General features: G+C 44.3%; 1 protein-coding gene across 3 annotated transcripts in view; it reads right to left on the reverse strand.

Moving 5' to 3' along the window:
* The window catches only part of HMMR (hyaluronan mediated motility receptor), a 261939-nt gene that overhangs the window by 228117 nt on the left and 8038 nt on the right, over positions 1-25784 (reverse strand). For all 3 annotated transcript variants that reach the window (XM_069199359.1, XM_069199357.1, XM_069199358.1), the window contains exons 2-4: positions 17049-17147; positions 6112-6203; positions 4190-4267 (exon numbers count right to left, since the gene is read on the reverse strand). In XM_069199359.1, coding sequence (XP_069055460.1) covers positions 4190-4267; positions 6112-6203; positions 17049-17147 — 269 coding nt within the window. The remainder of the gene's footprint in view (positions 1-4189; positions 4268-6111; positions 6204-17048; positions 17148-25784) is intronic.

Raw genomic sequence — 25784 nt, forward strand, 5'->3', positions numbered from 1 at the left:
ACGCCCCTAAATTCAGTATTCAGGTGGCACCCCAGAACTCAGATTCCTGATGACGTAAGAAAAGCAGGGCACTACAGAGTCGAACCAGCAGAGAGGCCTACAGACATCTACTGACGTGGCCCCAGCCCTACCGACCGGTCTGCAGCCCTCAACGATCATGCACCAAAAGACGAACCATCCTGCACCCCAGCAACCTCCAAAGCTTTGTGAGGACTGCCTGTTTTTGACAAAGATCAAGATCTCCTCAGTACAGCAGACCTGTTCAAGAAGAAATCTACTTTAAAAGAAAAAGAACTCTGCCCTGAGGAACCGTGAACCCGCCTCCACATCCACCTCTGCACCCGACGCCCACAGCTCGACTCCAAGTGGCCCACTGGTTCTGCAAAGGTTCCCAAGTGATTCTGAGCCCAAGTCCACCATAGGTGGAACCTGCCATTCTCCTACTCAACCTGCAGGCCTACCTGCAGCCTCAAACCGAAGTCTCCCCATGCATGTGACCTGCCCGGTAACCTGTTCCTGATGACACCCCTGCACTCGGGACTCGGGGAGCTGGACCTTCAGCATCCCTACATCCCCTAGTTTCTGAACTTTCTGGCCAGGAGGCTAAGCAGAGAACACCCTCAGCTGTCCATGTGCCTGCTGCTTTTTTCCAAAACTGATCTTCCCCTATTGGTTAACACTGGTCACATGATGCTGTGTTGGCACCCTGCACCTGATCGTCAATGTGCCACTCAGGGTGCAAGTTTGGTGGTGCCTTGTGGTGTCTCCCCCCAGTGCTTAAATCAACCCCAGGAGATCAACCCCGACACCGCATCCCTATGAGCAGCTCACCATTGTTCATTCACAGTCTCCATTGGAGAATATTAGGCACCCGACTCCAAATTTGACCTCTGCACCCGGTTGACGCTGTGCTGCTGTGGGTGTAATCTTGGTACAGATTTGAACTTTGCCTGGTGTTGACCTAAAACCCCGAAGAGTGAATTTGTAAATTGTGTACTTACCTGTAAAACTGCATTCTTATTCCCCCCCCCGCCATAGTGCAATTCTTCAGTTCAGCAATGTTAACCTAAGTGTTGATTTTTGAAACAGTAAAGTATTTATGCTTTCAAATCTACTTACCAGATTAAGAAGTTCTGGAGTTTGAAACCTATATAAAAAGATTTTTTTTTCCCCTAAATTGGTCTTGGATTTATTAGAGTGCGTCTCATTTATTGCCTCAGAGTACAAAAAAAATGTTAGGCACTACCCTCTAATAAGCCTAACTGCTCGCCCACACTACCACAAAATAGAAAATTAGTCAAATCGACTTTTGCCTCTGCAATACCAATTTGGGATCTACTGGACTCTCTGCCAGTGCATTTCATCTTATTACACTATAGAGAGAGCCAGCTTCCTACCCGGATGTGTCTCATATGCCCAAATGAAACACAATGTCAGCAAATAAATAGTTCCAATAATAGGAAGGCCATATCCATCTTGCTTTGTTCTATTTCTCTCATCACATTTGCCAGTGATATATTTAATAAGCTTCTCCCTCGTAAAAACCATTTTGATCTCGTACGGACCAGCTCTCTCATCACTTTAGTTTCTCCTCAAGGATCTTATTAGCATTCCTCAATGTGGACAGGGGCCTATCAGATTGACAAGTTCTTGTATTTCCCAAACTTTTAGTGGTTCTATCATTACCAACCCTCTCATTATATTGGGTAGTTCTCATTCAAGTGCCTCCTTATAACTTAAGTCTATCTCTCAGCAAGGCTGCATATGACAAACACAACCCCGCTGGAAAATGTCTACCCGGGGCGTTTGAGGCATTGGGGTCTTTTATGGTTTCCTTCACCTGACCAAGAGAGCCTTTGAAGCATTAGCCTTTTCAATAAAGGATATTCTACCATTCCATCAGTGGTCTTCAGCTGCATGCATAGCCTTATAAAATTCAAAGAACACTTCATTGATGTGCTCCAGAGTGTTAGCCACTACTCCCAGCTTATCTCATTATCCATTAATGATTGCCTGTGCCCACTCTCGTTTCAACAGCGAAGCCAGCAGTCTGCTTCACTTGTCTCCTCCCCTGCACAAAGCCTGTCTGCAGTTTGTTTTGCAAAGTCTCCCTCCCCAAAACCTTAAAGAAGAGCATTTTTTTTTTCTTTTTAAAACTTGATTGTTACTTTCTTCACACTCATATTCCTGTGGTGCGGAGCTTGAGCTCCAGGTCTCTTTAATAGTAATATCTTGATCAATTTGCTTCAGACTGGATGTCCTGTGCACCCACTACAGGAGGTGAGAAGGTGCAACAAGGAGCAACGGGGCATAATTATTAAGAGGACATTTCAAGGCATAGTTATTGGCGCTTGCTGGGGGTGTGCGGGCAGGGGGGCTACGCTAGGTTGCCCTACAGTGTGCAGGGAGGGCTGGACAGACCACAGAAGCAGCCTGCCTAGGTGCAGCTTGTGTTTTCCCTTGCATTTGCCCTACCTTTTTCTGTAATCCCACATCCCCCCCTTACTATCACCTATACCACCAGTTCATCATTAAGGACATTTAAATAGTTTCTTTGGTGGAGGCGAGGTATTAACCTAAGATGCACCCCTGAAAAGTTTTTGTTGTTGTAAGAACAGTCATTCCTAATGAAGCCCCAGGCATTTCAGTGAAGGACGCTTACCTGGAGGCTATGCTTCAACAAATTTTTGGAGAGTTGCTTGTACCTGGAAAGGGAGCAACCAGGATGCCAAGACAATACTAGTGTATCAACTGTCTGGTTGCTGAAAGACCCTGCTATTGTCATAACCATTCTATCTTTGAGTTTACATATAATACTATGGGCCCAGACCAGCTGTCTGACCTGAGCGGAGAAGGCAAAGACAACTTGCTCCATCTTTTACCAAGAAAAAAAAGAGGTGGTCCTCAAGAGACATAAGGCAGACATCCTGTTTGGCAATAGGGACACAACAAGCTGCCTTTTCCTAGAAGGACCCAGCTGACCAGCAGCAACTGGACCTACTCTAAAGCAGGACGCCGGCCTTTGCCTGACACCTTGAGAGGGTCTAAGGGCACTCTCCAGAAGCCTGTTCTTCCACAGCTCTAGTAAGTGTTCGGAGGAGGGTTCCAGAGTATGCCACATTTACATGGGGCAAGAGCTAGTCAATGGTGGTGGCTCCTGGGCACTCCCTAACCAATAGGGCAATGCTTTTCGGGGGCAACCCTACATGCTTTTCAGTAATTCCTATATTTGTCCCATTGAAAACAATGCCAAGGTGCCACTAAACTTAAAATCCAAATGGTGAGGCTTTTTTCCACTTGTGCACAACCTGTGTGCCCACTCCGATAAGCCCAGGTTAAAGAGCAGTCCCCTTCTCTGTGGTCACTCAATTGATTCTGGGATTAGCTTTCCCCAACTGGGTTTGGTGTTAGCTTCAGAACAAAGGACAAAAGTTGAGGCTTACTAGTGATCACCTAACATTTATTTGTGACAGAAAAGGCCCCTTGGAAATAAATTAATTTCCTTGCCCATCCCCGTAGTTCTACCTGCTAAGGAAAGATAACATCTTCCCACTACAAGGGCATTAGCTCTCCTCTGGACGCAGTTTTCACACCTCAGTCTGGTCAACAAAGGCTGGGTTTTTGCTAAACTGCTAGTGCAAAATCGTCAGCTTCAGGTAGGGTAGAAGTAATATTCTTAAAGTTACATTTCCAATATATTTGAGAAGCCTGTCTTGACAATTAGATTGCATTTTTGCTAAATATAAAATAAAGCCACTGAATTGAGCCTATAGCTGGTACAGGTCAAAGGTTATATAAGTATAAAATCTTCACTTCGACTTTAAAATTGGAGGTTAAAATTAAAAGATTAGCCTCAGACAGATTTGCTCAAGTTGGGGTGTTCCACAAAAGTAAAAAATGTAAGAACCACTTCTCTAGGAGAAAGATTGTTCAATTAGTCAAACAACGCAGCATGCCACAATGAGGGGGCAAAATTAACTCAAACAAAATAAACACGGCTTCATTTGGTGCAGTGAGAAAGGGTTGACAAAATAAAAATAAAAAGGTTGTAACTAAAATGTATAAAATTTGAATCAACTAGGAAAACATAGCTTTGAACCAATGTCCTCCTGGCAACCAGGACAAGACCTACATCAGATCACATTTTCTGCACAAAAAAAAAACTTATTATAGATGGACCCAAGCATACCTCCTTCTCCAATGACTTTTGTTTCTTCAGCTCTCGAACAAAATCTGAATCCTTCTCAGACTTACGACTCAAGTTTGGCTGGAAAAAAAATGTAACCGCAAAAGTTAAAATATGCAGGCCCCAAAAAATAAAAAATTAAAATTATCACCATACTGCTAATTTAGATTTTTTTTTTTTTTTTTTAAAAGGCTATGTGCAGAACTGCAAGATAAAATTAGCACCTTCACAATAGGTGGTCATAGGCCAAGTTTTACGTTTCAAAGAATTAAAAAAAATATATGATCAAGTTTAATTCATATCACAGAACAAACAGGCAAGTAAGATTGTGCCACAACAGAAACCATTAGACCTGCATCAATTAATTTGTACCATTGTAAACATTACACAACTGGTAGATTATAAAAGCCTTCCTACACGCAGTCCAAATCCCTGCTCCTGACTTGGGGTGGGGTTCCAGTTCCATGGCAGCTATCATAGCCTCTGGCTCAGTTTGGCAGAGAGGCATTTTAGAAAGGTTTGTGCTGGCTGAGCTTATCCCAATGTCAGCTCTGGAGGTTACCCATACAAGAGGGTGGAGAAAACGCTGTCCCTTCTTGATTCTCCATCTCTGAAGAGTCCCCTATTCCAGAGGTGATCATGGCTACTCAAGTGTAATCCTCACTTAAAACACACAAATTGGAAACTTAACCAGCAAACTGCTTTTCCTATGCAGATAGGTTAAGGGCTGACCTATAATTCTCTGTGGCATTATATAATTGTATACCTGCATATGTGATAGTTATGGCCCGAAATAAGACAATAATACTCAGTGGTCAGCAGCTAATTGAAACTTATACCTCTTAAATTCATATCAAACATGTGAGGGTTGTCCACCACCAGCACAGTGCAACCAAAAAATCCACAACATCACCGAATGATCAGGCATTGGATACCTGAAGTAATCTGTCACATATTGCTGGATAACCTGGAGGACTTCACTATAGTCCACCACTTCAGGTCCAAAAAAATATATAAAAACAATCTCACAAAGGCACAACTGAGATGATAAAAACACCCTCCCCGACAGATCTCTCCCCATCTCTCCTCCTCCAACTATGCCAGCTCAAGCCCACAACTATATATAAAATATCATAGGAGGATCACACAGGGAAGTAATAAGCTAAGCAGATCATATGACACCATACACCATAAAGGGACCTGCACAGCTGTTCAACGCTACCAGCATACTGAAAAGCACACATTTTAATGTTTGTCTCACACTTCATCCACCACACTGCTGTGCACTGCATTCAGTAGCCCAATAACAGCACCTCAGTAGTCACCACGCATAACATGAAAAGACTTCCCACCTAGGAACAAAGTCAACATCCTTCCAAACGTACATCCTACAAATTGCAGCCTGCTGCACATATTGTCAAGCGCTTCAGTGCCCCATTCAAGGGTAGTAAGTGCTACATAAAATGCTGCGATACAATGTAGCACCAACTTTACCACTTCTAATAGGTTTGAGCTACTAGGGACTTGCTTACACATACATAGCAACACTGCCCATACTACCCACTTAGGATAAATCACTTACAAAAATGACCAGTTCCTAAATATTCACACAATCTGTAACTTCTCACCCTTGAGAAAGCACAGCCTTCACATCAATGGCGAGGGGGTTTGGAAAGCGAAGTAGGCCTTCTCAAATTTCCACAGTAGTCAATTTACATCCTGAGAAGCACCAGTATCAACACAAATCATGAGGTACTGCATCCACCTCCGTTTTTACAGAAAGAAAACAAAAACAAAAACACTAGAATGAATCTTGTGTCAATCACATGCAGAAGTCACATAATGTACAAGACCTGGCTAACAAAGGCACAACACAATAGGCAAACAGGCCCCTTGTCGAACGTGCTGTAGGAAAATTGCCTTACTGTTGAGCCTAGAGAAGATGGTTTTCTAGAACGCGTCGGTGAGGACATGTCCCTTTCATGATCCAGACTTTGTGTGCTGCCAGTCCCATCATCTGTAAGAGATAACAAATTTACAACAATTAGCATAGATTAAAATGAGAATCCGAGACCCAATAAATGAAAAACATTAACAGGGTTCACTAAAAGTGGAGATAGCATAATTCTAAATAAGAAACCTTGCAGTAACCTCCAACGTCATTTCCCATTGGAAATGCATTCACCTGTTACAGGACCAAATTAAAGAGGTCTGTTACTCATAAAGAACCAACTAGGAGTTTATAAACAATGGCACACATGAAGCAATGCTTAGACCTAGAGCCTCGTACACCAAGCCAGAAACATATTCCCCTCCAATTGGATAATGTGACAGCAATGCAATTGGAAGTTACAGAAAAAGCAAGTGAAATGCCTTTGACAATAAACATGGTGACAACACTTTTCAGGGTTTCAAAAATTATAGAATATGGAGAACATTGAGATGATAGCATGCTTATCATCTACTGATAATCCACAGGGAGGAGATGAGTAATTACACATTGCCTCTCTTGCTGGCAACAGGATTGTGGTGCATTAGGCTCTAATTAGCAGATGAGTATCTGGGGAGCTAGTAGAGAACGAGAACAGATTTAGTTCAATGGACTCAATCATCCGTAGACCTTCCTGCTATTATCCAACTCCATTTCAAGGCCGCACACTAGACTATCACAAACTAGAAGCACTAGATTTATTCTTAGAAGGTACCACATGGACGCAGCACAGAAGGTTTAACATTGCTCCAAACCAACAATCCGAGAGCAGAACACTGAGCACCCAAATGGATCAAGAAGAGAGGAGATGGAAGCCCATAATGCACAAAAATGGAGCCAAGGCTACAAATCAAAGTCAAAGTCATGAAAGCACAAAGCTGTGAGCCAAACAAAAAAAAAAACCTCTCAAGAACCAATTAAGACACCTTCTTGGGGCTGATTAGGAGTCACCATAATGCTTACCTACTAACTTCCTATTTGCAGGCATGGCAGAATGTTAATCTGTCAGAATGACTTAAAAGGTCAAAGGCCAGCCCCTCTAGTCTGAGCTCTCCCACCATGGGCACAGCCATCAGCAGGAGAATGACCCTTGCAATGCACATAAACCCCTTCCATCACTCTCCAGAGTAAAAAATAGACAGGCTGGGGGTGCGTGGCAAAGGCATCAAGATGGCGGACGCACCTTTATAGTGCTCCGGACCCCTCCGTCATCCGCCTCTAATTCACCCGTAATCCCCCCCTCGTGGACGACATCCTCTTTCCGGGAAGATCCCGCAGTTCTCCCTTTCCTCGAAGTACGGTGAAGGCGGGAGCCCAGACCCAGCAGAAGAGCCGGACAGAGCCAGAGAGAGTCGCGGCCCGTAAACTGCCACGAGGTGAGGCAGAGGATCCCCGGAACGTCAGCCTGAGGTGGTGCCGATTTCGCAAGGGCGGCTCAAGGGACCAAGAGGGGAGTCGCCTACTGCCCATCCTCCTCTTCCCCCCCACTCCCTTCCCCATCAGATGAAAACCAGGCCAGATCCCGGACTGAGGGAGGCCTGGGCCCCCGCTGAAGATGGCGGCATAGACGGGCAACAGGGCAGGAAAGGCCCGATAGGAGGGTCGGCCCTGGTCGCAGCCACGAACTTGAAACACAGGAGCGTCTGGAGGCGGCATGCGTGGAGGAGGGAGCGACTCGCCGTTGGAGAGGCCTCAGGCGGAGGTACCGGAACTGGGGCCCCTTGAGTTCGGGGATGTGGCGGAGGGGCTAACATGACTCTCGTGGGAGGGGGGCCCTTTCCTCGGTGGCAGGCCCTTCCTCCGCCCTCTTCTCCCCCCGTGGGAGCGAAGGGGGAGAGAAAGCCCGACGCCTGGCGGGGCCAAGGGATGAGATATATTGTGGGGCGCTGACCCCCCCCACCCCACTCTGCTTCTCCTTCCTCTTCACCCCCAACCCCCTTGCGGTCCCGCACTTCCCGAGCCGGGGCCGCGGTGGGACCCAGAATCTGCGCTGCATTGAAAGGACACTTGGGCGCCTTCTGGCAAGTGATTGAAGGAGGGAGGGGTCGGTGACCCTCGAAGACACATTGAGCAGTGACCAGGCACTGACAGATTTCGCCCCGTGCCCAGACGATGAACTGCTAGAGGCTAACAGGCGGAAGGGGCGAGGACCCGGCATAGACTGATGCGGAGGTGATAGACAACTGGAGACCTACGCCGCGCCCGAAGAAGGACCCTGGCTGGACTCGGATCCAGGCCCGACAAAGAGGCACAGTAAGACCATGGGCAAAGACAGGGCAGCGCGACAATGGACAGCCCAAACGCGCATAGAACAATTCACTACGAATGCAGCTGGGCCCCGAACATAGGGCCGCACTCTGGGGGGCAAAGAAGATCAGCCGGCGGCGTCTGGAGATCTAGAGATGATTCTTCGAGCCATTCATGCGTCCCAAGCTACGGTGGAGGCTAAGGTGGGAGAGGTCAGGAAGGAGGTGTCCCTAGTCAGACAGGACCTTCGCAATGCCACGGCTCGTATTACGGAGGCAGAAACCAGGATTTCCACGGTGGAAGACGAGATGAGGACCCTCAAGACGCAAGTATACCGAAGGGCTGAAGACGATGTGAATAGATCAAGACACAACAATCTCAGGGTGTTTGGGCTTCCGGAAGCCACGGCTGCGACGTCTCTTGCCACGTTCTTGGAGGAGTGGTTCCGCTCCTGGATTTCGAGCGAGCCCACAGAGCTCTAGAGATGAAGCCTCCGCCAGGGTCTCCGCTGAGACCAGTGATACTCTGCCTTTTTAACTTTAAAGGCAGAGACATGATCCTACAAGAGGCCCGCGCTAGAGGAGACCTCCTGTGCAATGGGGCTAAAGTCATCCTCTTTCCCGACTACACACGATATGTACAACAACTGCGGCGCTCATTTCTTGAAGTCAAACAAAAACTGAGAGCAATGGATATTCAATATCGTCTACTATTCCCCGCGAAACTGCGAGTGGTCCCTGGGAACAAAACCTACTTCTTTGAGCAACCGACTGCGGCATGGACATGGCTGACGGAGGAACTACTACTCAGACCAACTGATGAGCAATCTGGTTGGTCACAGAACAGGAACAAAGCGAACAACGAGCCGAACCGACTAACTACTAAGGGACACCGCACACGGGCGAGGAGATGTAGGGGAGGCCGTGGCTCCTGTTCAAACTCCCCACTATTGACCGCATCTGATAAATCGTAGGACCACCGGCCACCACAGAGACTTGAAGAGGACGAGAGAGAGAGTCGGAGCAGCGGAGCCCGTCCCGGGCTGGGGCTGATTCATCAGGGACCACAGATCTATCATGCAGCCCAGCAATGTAACTTGTTACCCAGAGAGAGACCTCCAGGGGGGGAGGGATTTAGGCTACGTTGAAGTATTAATGTTATAGACAACTAACCATTATTAAGTGCTTTTACTTCAGTGATCCGTCGATATGGAGAGGTCCACCACTGCTCAATTAGGTACAGTTACTGTTACCATCTCGCCAGGTTAAAGGGCGGGATGTTCATGGGTAAGGGCGACAGATGCTTCTTGGGGGGGGGGGGGGGGGTGGGGGGGGAGTTGGGGGGTAGGAATGTTAAGTTCTATAGTAGGAGGTGCAATACTGTTCAACATCAAGTTGACATGCTTGTTGGTTTTAGGTTTTATTAAAGTACAAGACAGACAGTCCTAAATGTCACACTAAAGCTCTCAAATCTACACATGGGAAATAGGAAGGGAGACACCTCAAACCCAGAACAAATGCACACAAAGGGCAGGGCCAAGACAGTTACTTACACAGATGTCGGTGAACCCAGTACAGGCCATCGCATGGAATGCAAATGTACTTTTAGATAAAATCAAAACGTACCTCAGTGTTTACCTTCATACATAGATATCGACCCGAAGTGCTCCTGCTGCAAGAAACGTACCTTGCCAGGGAACAATGCCCCTTCCTGGCACGTAAAGGTTTTGACAGGGTCGATCATGCGGGGTTCACGCGAAGCTCAAGAGGTGTTGCAATTCTCCTACACCGCTCTTTTCCTTTGAAGGTGGTGCAGATATGGAAAGGTAATCAGAACCAGGTTTGGGGCCATTACTGGTAGAGTGGAAGGGGTGACGATCAACATAGTCAGTGTGTATGTTCCCCCAACGCTACAATGGGGAACCAACAAGGAGCTGACTCAGCTTCTCCTGGGACTACCTCCGGGGCTCACTATGCTGGGAGGTGACTTCAACGCAGTCCCAGACCCGACCCCAGACGTAGAGGGCCCAATAACCACTCACATACGCGATATGGCAACAGGCCTTGCAAACTGGTTGACGGCGACGGGGCTCTGCGATGCATGGCGGCTATGGCACCCGAGACATAGGCAATTCACCCGCACCTCGGCGGCACATGGTTCACAATCTCAAATTGATCTGATACTGCTGCCTGGCACAGACTGCAGCGCCTTAACATTGAGATTCTAGCAAGAGGCATATCTGACCATGCACCGCTACGTTATAGGCCATACCCGGCAGGCAAATCGCCCCCATGTGGAGGCTAAACCAGTGGTATTTGCAAGACGAAGGGTTTGTAGGGCAACTGCAACAGGCACAACTTAACTATTTCAGCCTTAATGATGGATCAGTGTCCTCTCCTGGCACCTTATGGGCCACAGGTAATGCTGTACTGAGAGGGTTGGCCAAGGGCCTAGTAAGAGAAATAGAGCGCCAAAAAACCATGATATTGAATCACTGGAGAAACAGGCAGCAGAGTTTGAACATGTACAGGAGAAAGAACCCAGTGAGAGAGGGGCAAGGCAGCTATCCCTAATACGCAAGGACATCATAGATTTATCCCTAGAAGCAGCAAAAGCCCTCTGACGAGCGAGTACAGCGAGAATATGTGTGGGGGACAAAACAGGGAAATTACTCCACTGGCCCGTCTCCCACCACAGAGCCTCTGGCATCATCTCCAAAATTTGGGATGGAGACCATGGTAAGGTCGAGAGACACCAAGACATAGCTGAGACCTTTGCCCGCTACTACAAGGCGCTATATAGGGCCTCGGAATCAGTGGATCCGGTCCATGCGCGTAGGCTATTAGATGGCATCTCCCTGCCCCCTTCAGAGGTACAGATCTTGGACTAACCAGAGTGAGGAAGAGATAAATGGCGCTATCGCGGGGCTGAGGCGTGGGAAGACCCCGGGCCCGACAATTTCCCATCAGAATACTACAAGAAACATAGGAAAGAACTGGTACCCCATTCGATGGCCCTTTTCATAGAAGTGGAACAAGAGTGTTTTCCGGAAGGTTTAGATGAAGCCACCATAGTGATGATCCCCAAATCCCAACCCCCCATCACTGCGCTGTGTGGACTACAGGCCGACCTTGCTGATCAACTGCGAGGTCAAAATCCTTGCCAACATTCTCGCAACTCACCTTAAGAGTCTTACCGCAACCGATCCATTCAGATCAATGCATATTCATGACAACCCAAAGCACCCGTCATTGTATCTGTCACCTTCACGTGGCCCTGGATGAGACATAGGCTGCCCTGGGATTTAGCACTACTCTTTATTGACTTCGAGAAGGCCTTCGACTCAGTGGACTGGAACTTCCTCTTCTTGGTACTTCGAGGGGCGGGCTTTGGACTGAGGTTTTGCTGCCTGGTCCCAGCGCTCTATGCAGATCCCTCGGCCCGGGTTCAGGTCAACAGGACCAGGTCATCACTCTTTGAAGTTAGAAGGGGAACAAGACAGGGTTGTCCACTATCCCCCCCCCCCCTCCTTTTCGCCATAGTTATAGAGCCCCTGGCCCAGATGTTCTGGACAGATCCGGAGTACTGCGACTGGAAATGGAGGCATGCTAAAGAAGATAGAATCGCCCTATACGCGGATAACGTGCTACTCTACATGGGCACACCAAACGTATCGGGCCCACATACCCTCCAAATCCTTAGACGTTAGCAAAGGCATCAGGACGGAAAATGAACCCCACCAAGTCAGTGCTGGTTCCCTTGACAAATACCCGGGACTGCTTCGACTGGCAGGACACGATACCCCCTCCGCAGACTGAGTTTTAAATATCTAAGTGTCTGGGTGACCCTTCTGCCGGAGCTGACCTGGACGAAGAACGTGGACTCGTTACTGACATGGATTAAGGCAGACCTGCAAAGATGGCAGACACTGCCGTTGAATATAATGGGTCGTGTTGCCCTGTATAAGATGATGATTTTACCCAGATTATTATACGCTTTCGAGAACTTCCCCTTTCCAATCCCTCATTTGTGGTTCCAGACCTTAGAAGCAACCACAACACAATTCCTTTTGGGGTGGGGGTTGGGGGGGGGGGGGGGGGGGGGTGAAGGTGAGCCACACAGCAAGTGGTGGCAAAGTACTGTAGGAAAGGATCCATACCTATACTATCTGGCGACACAGTTACTGGTAATTCATGATTGGTTTAATGGAGGGTGGTCAGATCCGGCATACCAAGTGGAATTGGGCACTCTGGGTTTCCCACATATCCTTGACCCGCTGTATGGCACGCCTCTACCCCATAGCATGGGCGAGATTACTAGGGCAGTTCTCCTGGCATGGCGGGCAGCACTACGATACACCCGAATTGGAGGGATTTGTGGAATGGGACTTACTGGGGATTTCACTGGTAGGTGATGTGTGGAAAGGGGAGGCACTAAAATCCTTCCAGGAACTACAGACAGAGTTCCAACTATCCCGAACACAGTTCTTCAGATATCTCCAACTTAGGCATGCCACATCTTTCCAAAAATCTACTGCCGGAATCCAGCCCCCCTCGAAGCTAAACTACTAATGGGGAACCTGCGAGGAAAAGGGGTTTCACAGATTTACAAAATGCTAGTTAACAACACACCAGAGGACACGGATCCGACAAGGATAGGGTGGGAAGGCATGGGTAGGCGCCCTAGATGACACAAAATGGTCGGAAGCATTAGAGGCCTCAAGAACCCTAGCCATATCAGCAAAACTACGAACTGTACAGTTCTACTACTTACACAAAGCATACCCAACACCTGCCAGACTCCACCGAGCTGGACTGTGGCCAAATAGCTGTTGCCCTCGATGTAGCAGGGACCACACAGATTTCTTCCATATGGTCTGGTCACGTCCGACCTTGCAGATATACTGGGGAAAGGTACTAAATGACTTAAACAAGACATTGGGGACAGAGCTGCAGCTCTCTGCCAGTATGGTGCTCTTGGGGGTCATGGAAGGGGTAGTGAGATCGCGGACCAACCGCGCTTTCATTGGAACGGCCCTGCTAGTGGCAAAACGAGATGTTTCCGCGGCGTGGACCTCGCCCTCTGGTCCATCCCTACTAAAATGGAGAACAGGAATGGATCGGTGTGCAAATCAAGAGAAACTAGTATATGAATCGAGGGGATGTCCCCGGAAATATGAAACGATATGGGGCCCATGGCTGTGGACGTTGTCATAGACCGGCCGGAGACAATCCCCTTGCCACTTTACTGGGTTAAAGAAACATATACACTCCGAGAAGCTACGCATACGAGTGACACTAATGCATAGAAGTGAATTGCCTTGTGTATATATATATATATATATATATATATATATATATATATATATATATATATATATATATATATATATATATATAGAGACAGGCTAGGAACTGCCCAACAAGGTTCCAGGTTAAAAAAAAGTTGCATGCACTTACTAGCTATAACTAGCACCAGACTATTTCACCCAGCCCCATCGTTGCAGCTGGCCCTTTCACTCTCCCTGACTGGCATCATAGGATATAGCACCAGATCACAACCCACACCATCCGTCTGGTATGCTTCTTGTTACTTTAGACTGACATCACACAACCCAATGCTCCACTTCAGTTCACCATCACCGATATGAGAAAATATAAATGTAATTAACCCAACATAGGACAGCAGAGACCATTGATAGCTTGGGCTCTCCATGCTCAACATGCAGGACTCTATTGGGATTTCCACAGAAGACAACATGTGCCTACAAATACATAAGCCACTACAAGTAGTGACCCTCAGACTGACGCATTACCATAACCCAGGGGAAAGGGGGGTGTGGGGGGGGAGAATAGGTTGAGAATACTCACCTACCTTCCTTGGCCACAAGCCAGATATAGTTCTGGGACAAGATTTAGTGGACTTGGTCATACAACCCTACTGCACAAGAATTTTAACTTTAAGACATAACATCAACATTGGACCATGTGTGTAATGTATATATTTGGCAAACTCCACATTCAGGGTACTTATATCAAAGAGGGTTCCATATGCACAGTGATAAATGACCACGCCAAACTGCCATAATAGCGAGAGAAGTGCCTTTCTAGATGTTATTCATGTTAACTCACTGCCAGAACCCTGGAAGCTAAAACATTCACAGGAGAACTAGAGTTGCACATCCTACCCATCTGGACCAGGACTGACTACTTAGACTCACCTAACCTCCACCAACGTCTAGTTAGTACATCTGTAACCCTGATTATCTGACCACGACCTTATTGCCAATCATGCAGAATTAGACCCAAACAAAACTCCAAACTCGAAAAATGGAAACTAAATCTTACCAATTATAGGTCCCTGTGACAAGGAATGATTCTCATTTGTACAACACTTTCTAAAGGAAAAGAAGGACTCAGTTGCATTTGCACTATGGGGATTGGGGAAGGCCATTGAGGCCGGCTGATGAGGGATTCAGCATAGGCTAAAAAACAAGCAACTCTGACCCAGCTCCAAATTGAGACCACAATCCTAAACCTGACTGTTGCATATTCTAAATCTCTCACACACAAGTGCCTACTATAACTTCGGACCATGAACCTTTAACATAAATATGTTGTATTCAATGGAAATGGAGAAGTGTTCTTTTCAAATTAGTCCAAGCCACTATGGATGGGGAGGGGTAGGCTGGTACATCACTAGCCTCGAAACTGTCAGTATTGCACTTCTAACCATACCCTAAAGTGACTGCAGGATCATTAGCTACTTTAGGACGTGTATAGCTTAAAGAGCACTAGAAAAGCTATGATCGGAGTCACTAGAGACAACCTCTTACATTAGGAAATATCTGTACATGATTCTAGATAAAGCTTCAACATTGTTTCTCTCAAAGACAAAAGTCAGTATTAAGTTATCCACAATCCTTACAAGTGTAAGCACAGACATGGTAAACTTAATGACAGAAGGAACTATCTTTGTTTTACTCTCTTCTTGCTCAAATGCAGATAAAAACAATTGACTTTGGAAAGTCGCATCTAACTAGTGAAAACGGGCAGGGGGCTTGTACTCACCAATGTTTGAGGCCATTCTCAAACTCAGAAATATTAATTAATTGTTTGCAGGTGTCAGTGTGCAATTCAACGAGTAAATTCGGCACAACATTTTGTAAACCCAAGGCTGCCAGCTCCTCCCATAATACACCGAGCGTTAGACAAATCAATAAAAGCAGCATTGATTTTCTGTTGACACATAGTGCTCTCAAGTGTATCTCACCAAAAAGGCTAAAAGTCCATGGACAAAATGGCTCTCCTATACCCAATCTTGAAAACGGTGCAATAAAATCACCATGAATAGTTTCCCTAAAGCATCCGTAAGGGCTACAGGTTGATAATTAGCTGCTGAATTCCTTAAATCTTTATCTATATCAAAATAACCAAAACTACTTTTCCAAGAAAAGGGTAATGAAGATGCCCCCAAAGCTAAATCCTCATTTAGGTTAAAAGAACGGACACATTCCAGGGTGATAGGGACAGCGCAGAAATTAATATCATCACAAAAGAGGTGCAAAGTGCTTCTCCAAGCACCTCAACCACCAGTGTACATGAGACCACAACGTGGCTCAGCAGCTACTTTGAAGTTTATCCATGGAAGGGGGTGAACAATGTTAGACTGCTCCTCTTAGTCTTTTCGATCCAATCTACAATTTCTACAGATGTGATAAGCTTGGGCATCCCAATAGCACATGCCCTGACCAATCTTGAATGGACTTGAATCGTCTACCTTGCCTATGTCCAGTGCATGCCACTGTATGTTGTGTATTGGTGATTCCAACTGAGCTTACACTACATGCCTGAAATCAGTTTACACCAGCCAGTTTCTTAATCAAATAGAAAGCAAAATGGTCACACTACCACTTATGACTACGTAACGAACATAATGCATGTATTCTATGTTAGAGGGTATAGAGCAACTGTCATGAGTAATTAGGTCTTGCACATGCGGAAGCTCACACCTCACCCACAGTGAACTACTAAACCAGATACAACAATAAATTAATGTAAAACCCTATCACACACACACCTCTTCACACCATTCCACATTTAGACATTGCAACACGACATAATAGGAGAACCATTTTGGTCATTCATGCATATCACAAACACAAACTAAGCATTCCCAGGACCCACCTCCAACAGCCTCCAGAACGCCACCGCTACGCCCTACAACATTCAAACCCATCTGACCAACTAAAACAAATATAACCAAAACTTTATTCAATATGCAAATTTCTTGGACGGCAATTTTATGAACTCAGTTCAAACTAATTTCATGATACTATATGGCCACAACAGAAAATTCAGCTTGTACAAAAACTGAACACACATGGAAAAGTCGGAGGGTCAGGATGGAGTGCCAGACATCCAGTAATTTGGTTTAATAGTCCCCCTGTTTACTGTAAAGACTGTTACAATTAGTTGGGCAAAAGAGTATCCTGGATTCCTTGCAAAGATAATGTGTGGTTCTTTCTATGAAAATTGTAAAACAGGTATGACTAAATAGAGATTGATGTAGGAGGTTTTTTTTTTTTTTTTTTTTTTTAATTAAAGAAGCTGCCCTGATGCTTACCCTTTGATTTCTGGAATCTTTGAGATTTTGGAAAGGACGTAGCTCCTTTAATACCATCACGGTCCTTGACATCATATGAACCAGGAGCTGGGGCACAACCTGGCAGAGGAAAAAAAAAAAAAAAAAAAATCTGTTTAAGAAGCACATGAGAAAACGTTTTTTCACACAGGGACCGCAGAGGATAGACATGAACTTAACCATATGTTTACCTAGGTGGTGGTAACAACAACTTTAAAAATAAAGTATGTTTATAGGGCTAAAACATATCTTGTCACTCAAAACCAATGTCAAGTCAAATGACTAGGCTTTTACATATTTTTTTTTTTTAGGTGTAACTCATCTGAATAAACATTCAGAGGCACTGTTCATGCGTCAAGACCAAACCGAAGCATTTTCCTGTAAACATCTGGAAAAAATAAGCAAGACAGAAAGAGTTTGTGCTTCCAATTTAGAACTTGTGGAGGTCGGAGCAACCACAGCCCTTCGGCTTCTTACACACTACTCTACAACACTCTTCCCCCATCTTCTTGACAACTATGCATGTAGCAGGAGGTCTAATCTTACCAGGGATGAAGGTGATAGTACTGAAGTAGTGGCATTACAGCAGGGGGGAAAAGAACCCCAGCCACAGGACTTGTGCTTCGAGCACAGTTTGAGATGCCAGCAGTGCAATATTAAATTCTAGTGTATGATGATTACACACATTTAGATTACCTAACAGCAGGACACAGCTGAAGTTTGATTTTAAAAGTAATACAAAAAAAAAAAAAAAAAAATTCGGTCTTGCTACAGACACTTTATATGCTACAATACATTCAGTCCTTGGTCATGAATAGATGGCTTGTCAACCTCAGTTCCCTGCCTTATACCTTGCCGATTAAACAGGTTTTAGCTGTCTGTAGACAAGCATTCTACAGACTATCATAAAAAATAAAAAAGCCCCCCCTCCCTTTTACTGTGGTCTTGGAGCCATTCATTGCTTCTTGATCAATGGCTTGCCTTCCTCTTGTGATTGCAACCTTTCACTGCTCACATTCCGTGAACTATTTCTTTGTCTCTTGGGATTGTCCCTCCTCTGTAGCATACCTTCAAACTTGCAACCTTCCACTGCTCACATTCAGTGAACTATTTCTTGGTCTATCAGCACACCACACAAGTGCTCTTGCTTTTAACTTCCCCATGTGCTACTTTAGCTTCCAATTACACCCCCATACTCTGCACTGCTCTCCCTACCTTCGCTCACCTTACTCTCCCATGTATGCTTCTTTTCCATTCAATGTTTGCCACCCACCAAATGTTAATTCCTTCCCTGGATGTCCCCCATTACCCTGTATGTACCCTGCCAATACTTCCCAACAGCGTGCCAAACACTAGATGGCAGCCGCTGCAAAGGCCCAGATATTGTCCTGCATATCTACCACCGGCAAACTGTAGTGGGCATTATTGGCTTTGCAAGTCCCATGGGGTGTTAAATCTAGCAAACCCTACAAGGCAGTGCCATCTTGTAATTTTCCATGCTTTTAGGCTCTTAACATAGGCAGCACACATCTGAAAAATGGATTGTGTTGCTTAACACTGGCAAACTGATGCTGGATTCCCTTTTTGTGGCTGTTCGCCCCGGCGCTCCCTTCCCTTCACCTGCCTTCCCTAGCTGCCGGTGTACACGTCCTTGCTTCTCCGCTGAGAACGCAAAGTCCAGCATCCACAGCACTGTTGACTTAGTCCTCCTGTAGTCTTTCGAAACATGCTAACATGCATTGAATTTCTGATACACTCTGTGCTTGCTGCTAGGTTTGGTTTCTAAAGTTAAATGCCACCCCTTGTTTGATTTAGATTGAGTTAACTTTAGGACCGCGAGGCTCGAGTTGTCTGCCTTAGATTCACTTTGTAAGTTTCGGATAGCACGTTACTTTTGGTAAGTATTTCGTTTGGGAAAGCATTTTGCGCAGTAAGAAGTATGAGATCGTTAATGCTGCATGTGAAAAATTCTCAGATCAGTTTCTAATCCTACTTGCCGAGCCTTTTATGCTTGCAAATCGATGAAGTCAGTACTAAAAATGTCAGAAATAACTTTTGTTCCGTTGTCGTGAGACTTCGGATCTGGTGCTGGTACCAGTTATTTACATGAGGAGACACACGCTTTGAGCTAAGTATTCCACATAAAATGCACACTGGGTCTGATTTATGTATTATAGGAGTGCAATGAAAATCGAGCAGGGTCTTTCTTACGTTCAAATTTTAAGAACTTTAAAAGTACATGGCCAATGTTTGCTGTTCCGTGGCTGGGTAAAAAAAGGATTTAAACTAAAAAGAAACAATACAGCAGACCTGGAAAGTAAACAGCGTAGGACAAATAAGAGTCCGAGACCTGGACCATGTAGCTGAATCCGATTGCCTAGGTTGAAGTTTGTCGAAGGCGGAGAAAAACAAACACACTAGTTCTGTTGAAATGAAATCTTGTTGCGTTTAATTTTGGGCTTTTATTGAATACAAAGAGTAAAACGTGGAGAGTGACCTGTAAATTCAAACGTATGTTTTGCTGAGGGTTTTTTGCACTAGAAAAAGCCACATCTGCGCGCACATCCGAAAGGGGACCACTTTTAGAAAGTTGCCCACACTTTAAGTTAAACTCGAAAACACATGAATTGTGTTTCAAGGTTACCCTGCATTTATTTATATGTAAATCTGGTCATCTACCCATGCATTTTTACATCAAGGGAGAATCACATTTTTGGAAACAGCGCTTGGTATTTTCACACTTGTCTAACCCAACTGTCAGGCTTCTAACGTCAGTTCACGCCACTGCAGTCTGGCCTCCAGATAACAGTGCGGCTCAGGGAGGAGGATGTAAGCACATTCCAGCCCTCGATGGGCTGGAGTTGGAGGGGGGTCAGTTGTGCCTGAAGCACTGGCCCCAAATTGCTGGACGAGCTCATTGGTGACTCAGGCAGAGCACACACAATATAACTGTCCCGGCGAGCGAATGTTGCCCTCATCTGCTGTCCGTCCTGCAGGAGCAGCTGATGTCTGGTTCCTCATTACATACTGTTGAGGGACTTTTTTTTTTTTTTTTTTTGTACAGTTGAACAGTTTTGCACACTTGGAACTGTGTTTGTAGATGTGTGGTCCTGTTTTGAATGGCTTTGTGTGTGTGTTCTCTCAGTGGCTTCATACGTGCCGTTAGGTTTATTTTGTTCTAATGTGCGTGTCTTTAATTTTTGCTTTGCTTACTGTGTGTTAATGTTTATTTTTGTGAATATTAGAGCATCCGTTTCGTTCTAAAGGTACTGCATTTACATGCTAAAATGTATTCTCACCACTGCGAAGAATGCAAAATATTAATTTATCAAATAGCCAGTGTGTTGCTTATTGGTAGTTAAATAAGTAGTACACGTATTTTCTGTTTTTTCTTTTTGGTTTAAAGAAGAAAAAAAATGACAACACCACCAGTTGTTGCTTTGCAGTTAAATCAAACATTTGGCAACCTTGGGGACTAGTCTCCGTTCTCGGGTGGAAGATTTTGTCTGCTGTGTTGTCGAACAAGTTAGTTAATGTCTGCATGTGACTCGCATTTACATCTGGTCACAATAAAGATAGTGATAACGCATCCAAACCTTGTTAATTTAACTTACAAGGGGACTCGTTTTAGGCCAATGGATCTTTTGACCACATTTGGTGACTTCCCAGAACGCGCTATCTAGCATGTCAATCAATAGATCAATAACCTAATCAATATTCACAATATTGAATCAATTAAACTAATCTATAGCCTTTAATAAGAACCAAACACACCATGACCTTTTGGCCATGAATAACCACACAAGTCTAGTAAGAGTTAGGATATTTATTCCCTATTAGTTACAATCTACTAGCATATTTATTAGTCTCAATATCAGTAAGCAAATCAACAAAACTACGATATGGCAACTTGAATAAGACTTTACCAAAGCATAGATCATGAACAATAGAACAAGGCACGACGTCAACATTAATAATGTACTAATGATACTCTGCTAAAGTTGATTCACCAAAGCAAGAATTCAGTCATTTTTCTATTTGCACCCGATATTAGTGAACTCCTTAACTAACCTCTAATTAGCATCAGCATGTTGGGCTTCATGCAAAAGAATTTAGCAACATGAATTTGAAAAACATCTGACTATGGCCTCTGTCAAAAGAGCAGTTGGTACCTAGAAAGAAAAGGCAAACAGACAACTACAATTCATTAGATAGTTAACCATCCAAATGGGGCAGCATTCAGGATCAGTCTTCGTCCTCAGGAAGTCAGTCGATTCGCCATCACCATCAGGATAGAACAGGTAAGACTCAGCAAGGTATGGCAAAGGCTCTTCCCTCATAAGGAGAAGTGCAATCAGGCAAAAGGGGTAAGGTGAGGATGGTTTAAGTAAAAGACAAAGTCTTTCAGAAGGGCAAGGGATGGCAGAGCAATGGCAGCGTAAGAATGGCTCCGTAATGGCTGAGTAAGAATGGCTGATTTCTCCTTGTGTCACGTTGCTATATAAAAGTTGTGGAACGAGTCTCTAATTTCCTATTGGGCAATATTTGGTGCATCATTATCTCTGTCCAATAATCCGTCACACACCTTACTAGAATGTTCACCTAAGACAGTTCTCATGTAGTTTATTGGCTCCTCTGATTGACGTCTTCAACGGGTAGAATGTCAGGTAAGAAAAGTTACACTTGTCACTCCAGTCAGTAGTTCCATTGTCTTCTCCTAGTTTAGGCGACCTTGCACCTGTTGCAAATTACACTGTTGCATTCAGCAAGAACGTCTCCTTGAGCAAGTCTGATACCACGAGAAAGATTTTACCACGGTTACACACACATCTCTAGCTTCTGGAAAAGTACAGTGTCGTCCTTCAGGAAAGCAGCACATTGAACGTTAGAAAAACACAGTTAATATGAGACCAGGCAGCTAGGCCCAGACCCTTGCTAACTAAGGCCTAGTGAGTAATTTAGAAAAACCTTAATACATAACTCTTAGTGCTAATACAAAATCATACATGAGTACATCATTAATTCATTATTAGTCACTTTCATTAGTCATCGTATACATTGCTGGCCACACCCCGTGGGCACATTTCAAACGTGTGCATTAGTATTACATTTATGCGGTTTCATTAGACATTGCATTGCAAGCTCTCCATGTTAACATTGATGATAAAAAGTCACACTCCAACAATAGCTATCTTTATTGTTTTTTTTGCCAGTTCCCTTCACACTCTTTTGTTGTGCAGGCATCTTGATTCGATCAAGAAGGGGGTGTAAGCACATTTTAATCATTTGTCTGCCCAAGGTAACCTTTTATAATATGGCTCACGAAATGCGAGAAAAGCAGTCTTTACTCTTGAAGCATCCTGGAAAATGCAGAGTTAGTGGTATATGAGCAAATATCACTAAATTACAAAACTATTTAAAACACATACATTATTTATTAAAAACCAGTCTAAAAGCAGAGATAGGCTTCTGGTTCAAAAAACTGAATTAGAGTGCCTATGAGTTTAGCTGACAGCAGGATAGTTCTGAAGAAACTATACACTTCCTCTAAGCACACCATAGGGGTCCTCGAGGCCCAAGGACAGAAGCTGCTCTATCACAGTACCTTATGCCTTCAGCAAGCCTTGGAAAGGTTGACAGGCCTAACCCTTACAGACTTAAATATTAAAATTAAGGCACTTTTGATTTTTGGTAGCAGGGACTTTGACAAGCATGCTTGCTTCCACTTTATATAGGCTTCCTTGCTGCACACATGTAGGGGCAGGAGGCAGTATATAGAGCTCTGCTACTGTGTACAAAGGTTTTAACTTTTTGAGAAAATGTATAATGGCCAATGCGGCTAATGGCGGTGTTTGTTTTGATTATTTATACTATTATGAAATGTCAGGTTAAATTTAGAATCAATTGCTAACAAACTAAACATTTATATTCTCGTCAGTAGCAAATATAGTAATTCTATGTGCTACCTTAAGTGAGCAAACATTGCTAAACCTATTGTTTTTAAAATGTGCGCGTCTAGTGTATTTCGTTGGAAAATTGTATATGCCACCCAGCAGCCCTGATGCTGGGGTGGTGAAAGTGGTATTCCATTGGAAAACACTATTTCACAAATTAGTTTATATTAAGTGAAACTATAGAAATTATGTTTTTGATTAACCTACAGTAGAATATCCCTAACTGCTTTTTTAAGCTAAAAATTGTACTTCTGCTGCTGCGCATAATTTTCTCTCTGTTTCAGGCACCTGAGCTACTGTGCTCTCTTAGCTTACAGTTTGGTGGTCCTAGTATAGGTACTAATTTGGATGTTTATTCTAAGCATCTGCATGGGATAGGAGACAGAGGAGGTGAATACCTCTGTGTGATATCGTGATGGCCACAAAGATGGAAGCAAAAGGATGGGGTATTTGGACGACATTGTCATGTTTAATTGTAAGACGAGAGTTAAAGTACTTATCTCCGTCCACCCTTGCTCAAGAACCAGTGCTCCTTGTATTTCTGCCCATAAACTTACTTCCTAGAGCAAGGACATGTCTCCTTTTCTTAACTGGAATCTTCATTTGGATGCGCTTTTGATGCTACATTTGCTTACATCAGCTGCTTCAAAACTTTGCAAATTTCCCACAATCTTAGCATTAAGGAACTTCCGTTATGGGAATGGAATCTTAACTTACTGTGTACATGTGGTCTTTCATAGCGTATACTTACTCTTTACTGAATTGAATAGCCCGGATTATATTTATACATGCTCTATTCCTGTGAATGATTTATGCTTAATTGACTTGAATAGGAGATTGGCTATTTAATAAACCTTCATGGTTTGCCAACTTGCTCTTCGGTCTCTGTAGGGGCAAACTCTGCTTCACTAATTGATTTATTGCTGAACATAGGATTTTAACCTCACTTTGTGAACAAGGGCCACCGGAATAAGACAAGTGCAGACCCAAGTCTGTGCATAGTTACCATAGCAACATCCTTTTCCCGGCCTACCAAAATCTGGTTGCAGGGGATGGTTTTTACTGATAGAATTTGCCCATCTCAGTAGGTCAGACTACAAAGCACCATCGGCTGCACACCGAGACACAGATTTTTAAACTTCTAATACAAGGGTTTTGTTAATCTGCATAGAGGAACAGACCACACTAGTTAGCGTGATTTAACGCTGGTCAAGATTTCACTGTGTGTGGTATCACCAGTAGAGCGGTATTCCCCTAGAGTGATTGTTCCTCTATAGAAATCTCAAAGTACACAAACAAGAGTGGTTTTGTTTTTCTAAAATTGCTAAAGCGAAGTTGAACCGCTGTTGATTAACAGCTGCAAGTTGCATCATGACGTACCATGCCGGTATTGGTTGTTGCCTCAGAGAGTGCCGCACTGTGAGTGGACAGTTTTGTGGTGTTGCACCAAAACTGGAAGTTCGCATTGTTCATTCTTTTAAATTGTACTGTTACTTTCAGAGAAAAGAGGTTTTCAAGAAATTAAAGGGTTTAGTGATGTGAGCATCCCCATCAATGAAGGTGAGGAGTCTTCTGAGGAAATACCTACCCATTACATTACAACCAATATCGGGTTACACATATGTATTTGGCTCAAATAATGGAATAAGATCACTGCAAACAAAGGGTTCCTGCATTATCCTCTCAATGCTACAGTTAGCCTGAGAATAACTGACATTCTGAGGCCAGCATTGTATGAAATGAAGCCTCCCATGTGGACCAGCCGAATGTGAAGTATTGAAAGCATGGGAGCGGGCAGCACAAGTGGAAGGAAAAAATATTAGAATATAGCCAAAAGGACAACTAAGAATCGGATGAAAGCACAGCGAGATGCAGAAAAGCAGGCAGAGGCTGTGGCTCATCATATAATACCACAGATTCCTATGACAGCACCCCCAACAGTGTACCCATATAATGCTGCTGTTGCCCCTATTACTACATACACTTTTGTGGCTGGAATTGATGCCTTTGATGAGATGGATGCAAGGCCCTCAACAGGAGCAACTCCTGTTGTGAGCTGATACACTATAGAGATTGTCAGCCCTGAGTCCCGATCAGAGATCGACACCCCTAAAAAAAACCACTGGATGTGTTAAGGGGAGGATAGAATTGGCAGCTATAATTAAAAGAACCATTGAGATAGTATTTATAAATAGGTACAAAGAAGAGAAACTGTTTCTTTGGAAGGAAGCTGCACGACACATTAGGCTCTCGGAGGATAGCTAAAGAATTTGTGATTGACCTTTCTGAAAGGACCACGAAAAAGAATTTTGGGATGTTTATGGCGAAAGATGCACATAACATGCACACCCCTCGGCCAAATCTACAATTAAGTTAACTAGTTGGTAATATTTAACTGTGGAGTAATCAACAGGAGTTGAGGGGTAAATTAACTCAGAAGGAAAAGAAAGGAAATAAAAAAAAAAAAAAAAAAAAAGGGAGGGTATGGGAACGTTCAAAAGAGACAAATAAGGGTGAATCAGAAGCTAGGAAATGCTCCTTAAGAATGGTGCAGAGGAGTGTGAGTGTGTCGAAGTTAAGGTGATATTTTCACATTTACAAGTCAATTCCCAAAACTGAGGGAAAGCTCAGAGCAATCTATACACAGGTTGACAGATTTATAAAATTTTGGAAGGTATTTAGAAAGGATTTATTATGCCACTATAAGGGACCACTATACAAACTACATGCAGACTGCGTGACAAGGTCCAAACCAAGTGTGAAA

Source organism: Pleurodeles waltl, chromosome 7, assembly GCF_031143425.1.
Source record: "Pleurodeles waltl isolate 20211129_DDA chromosome 7, aPleWal1.hap1.20221129, whole genome shotgun sequence".
Taxonomy (NCBI): Eukaryota; Metazoa; Chordata; class Amphibia; order Caudata; family Salamandridae; genus Pleurodeles; species Pleurodeles waltl.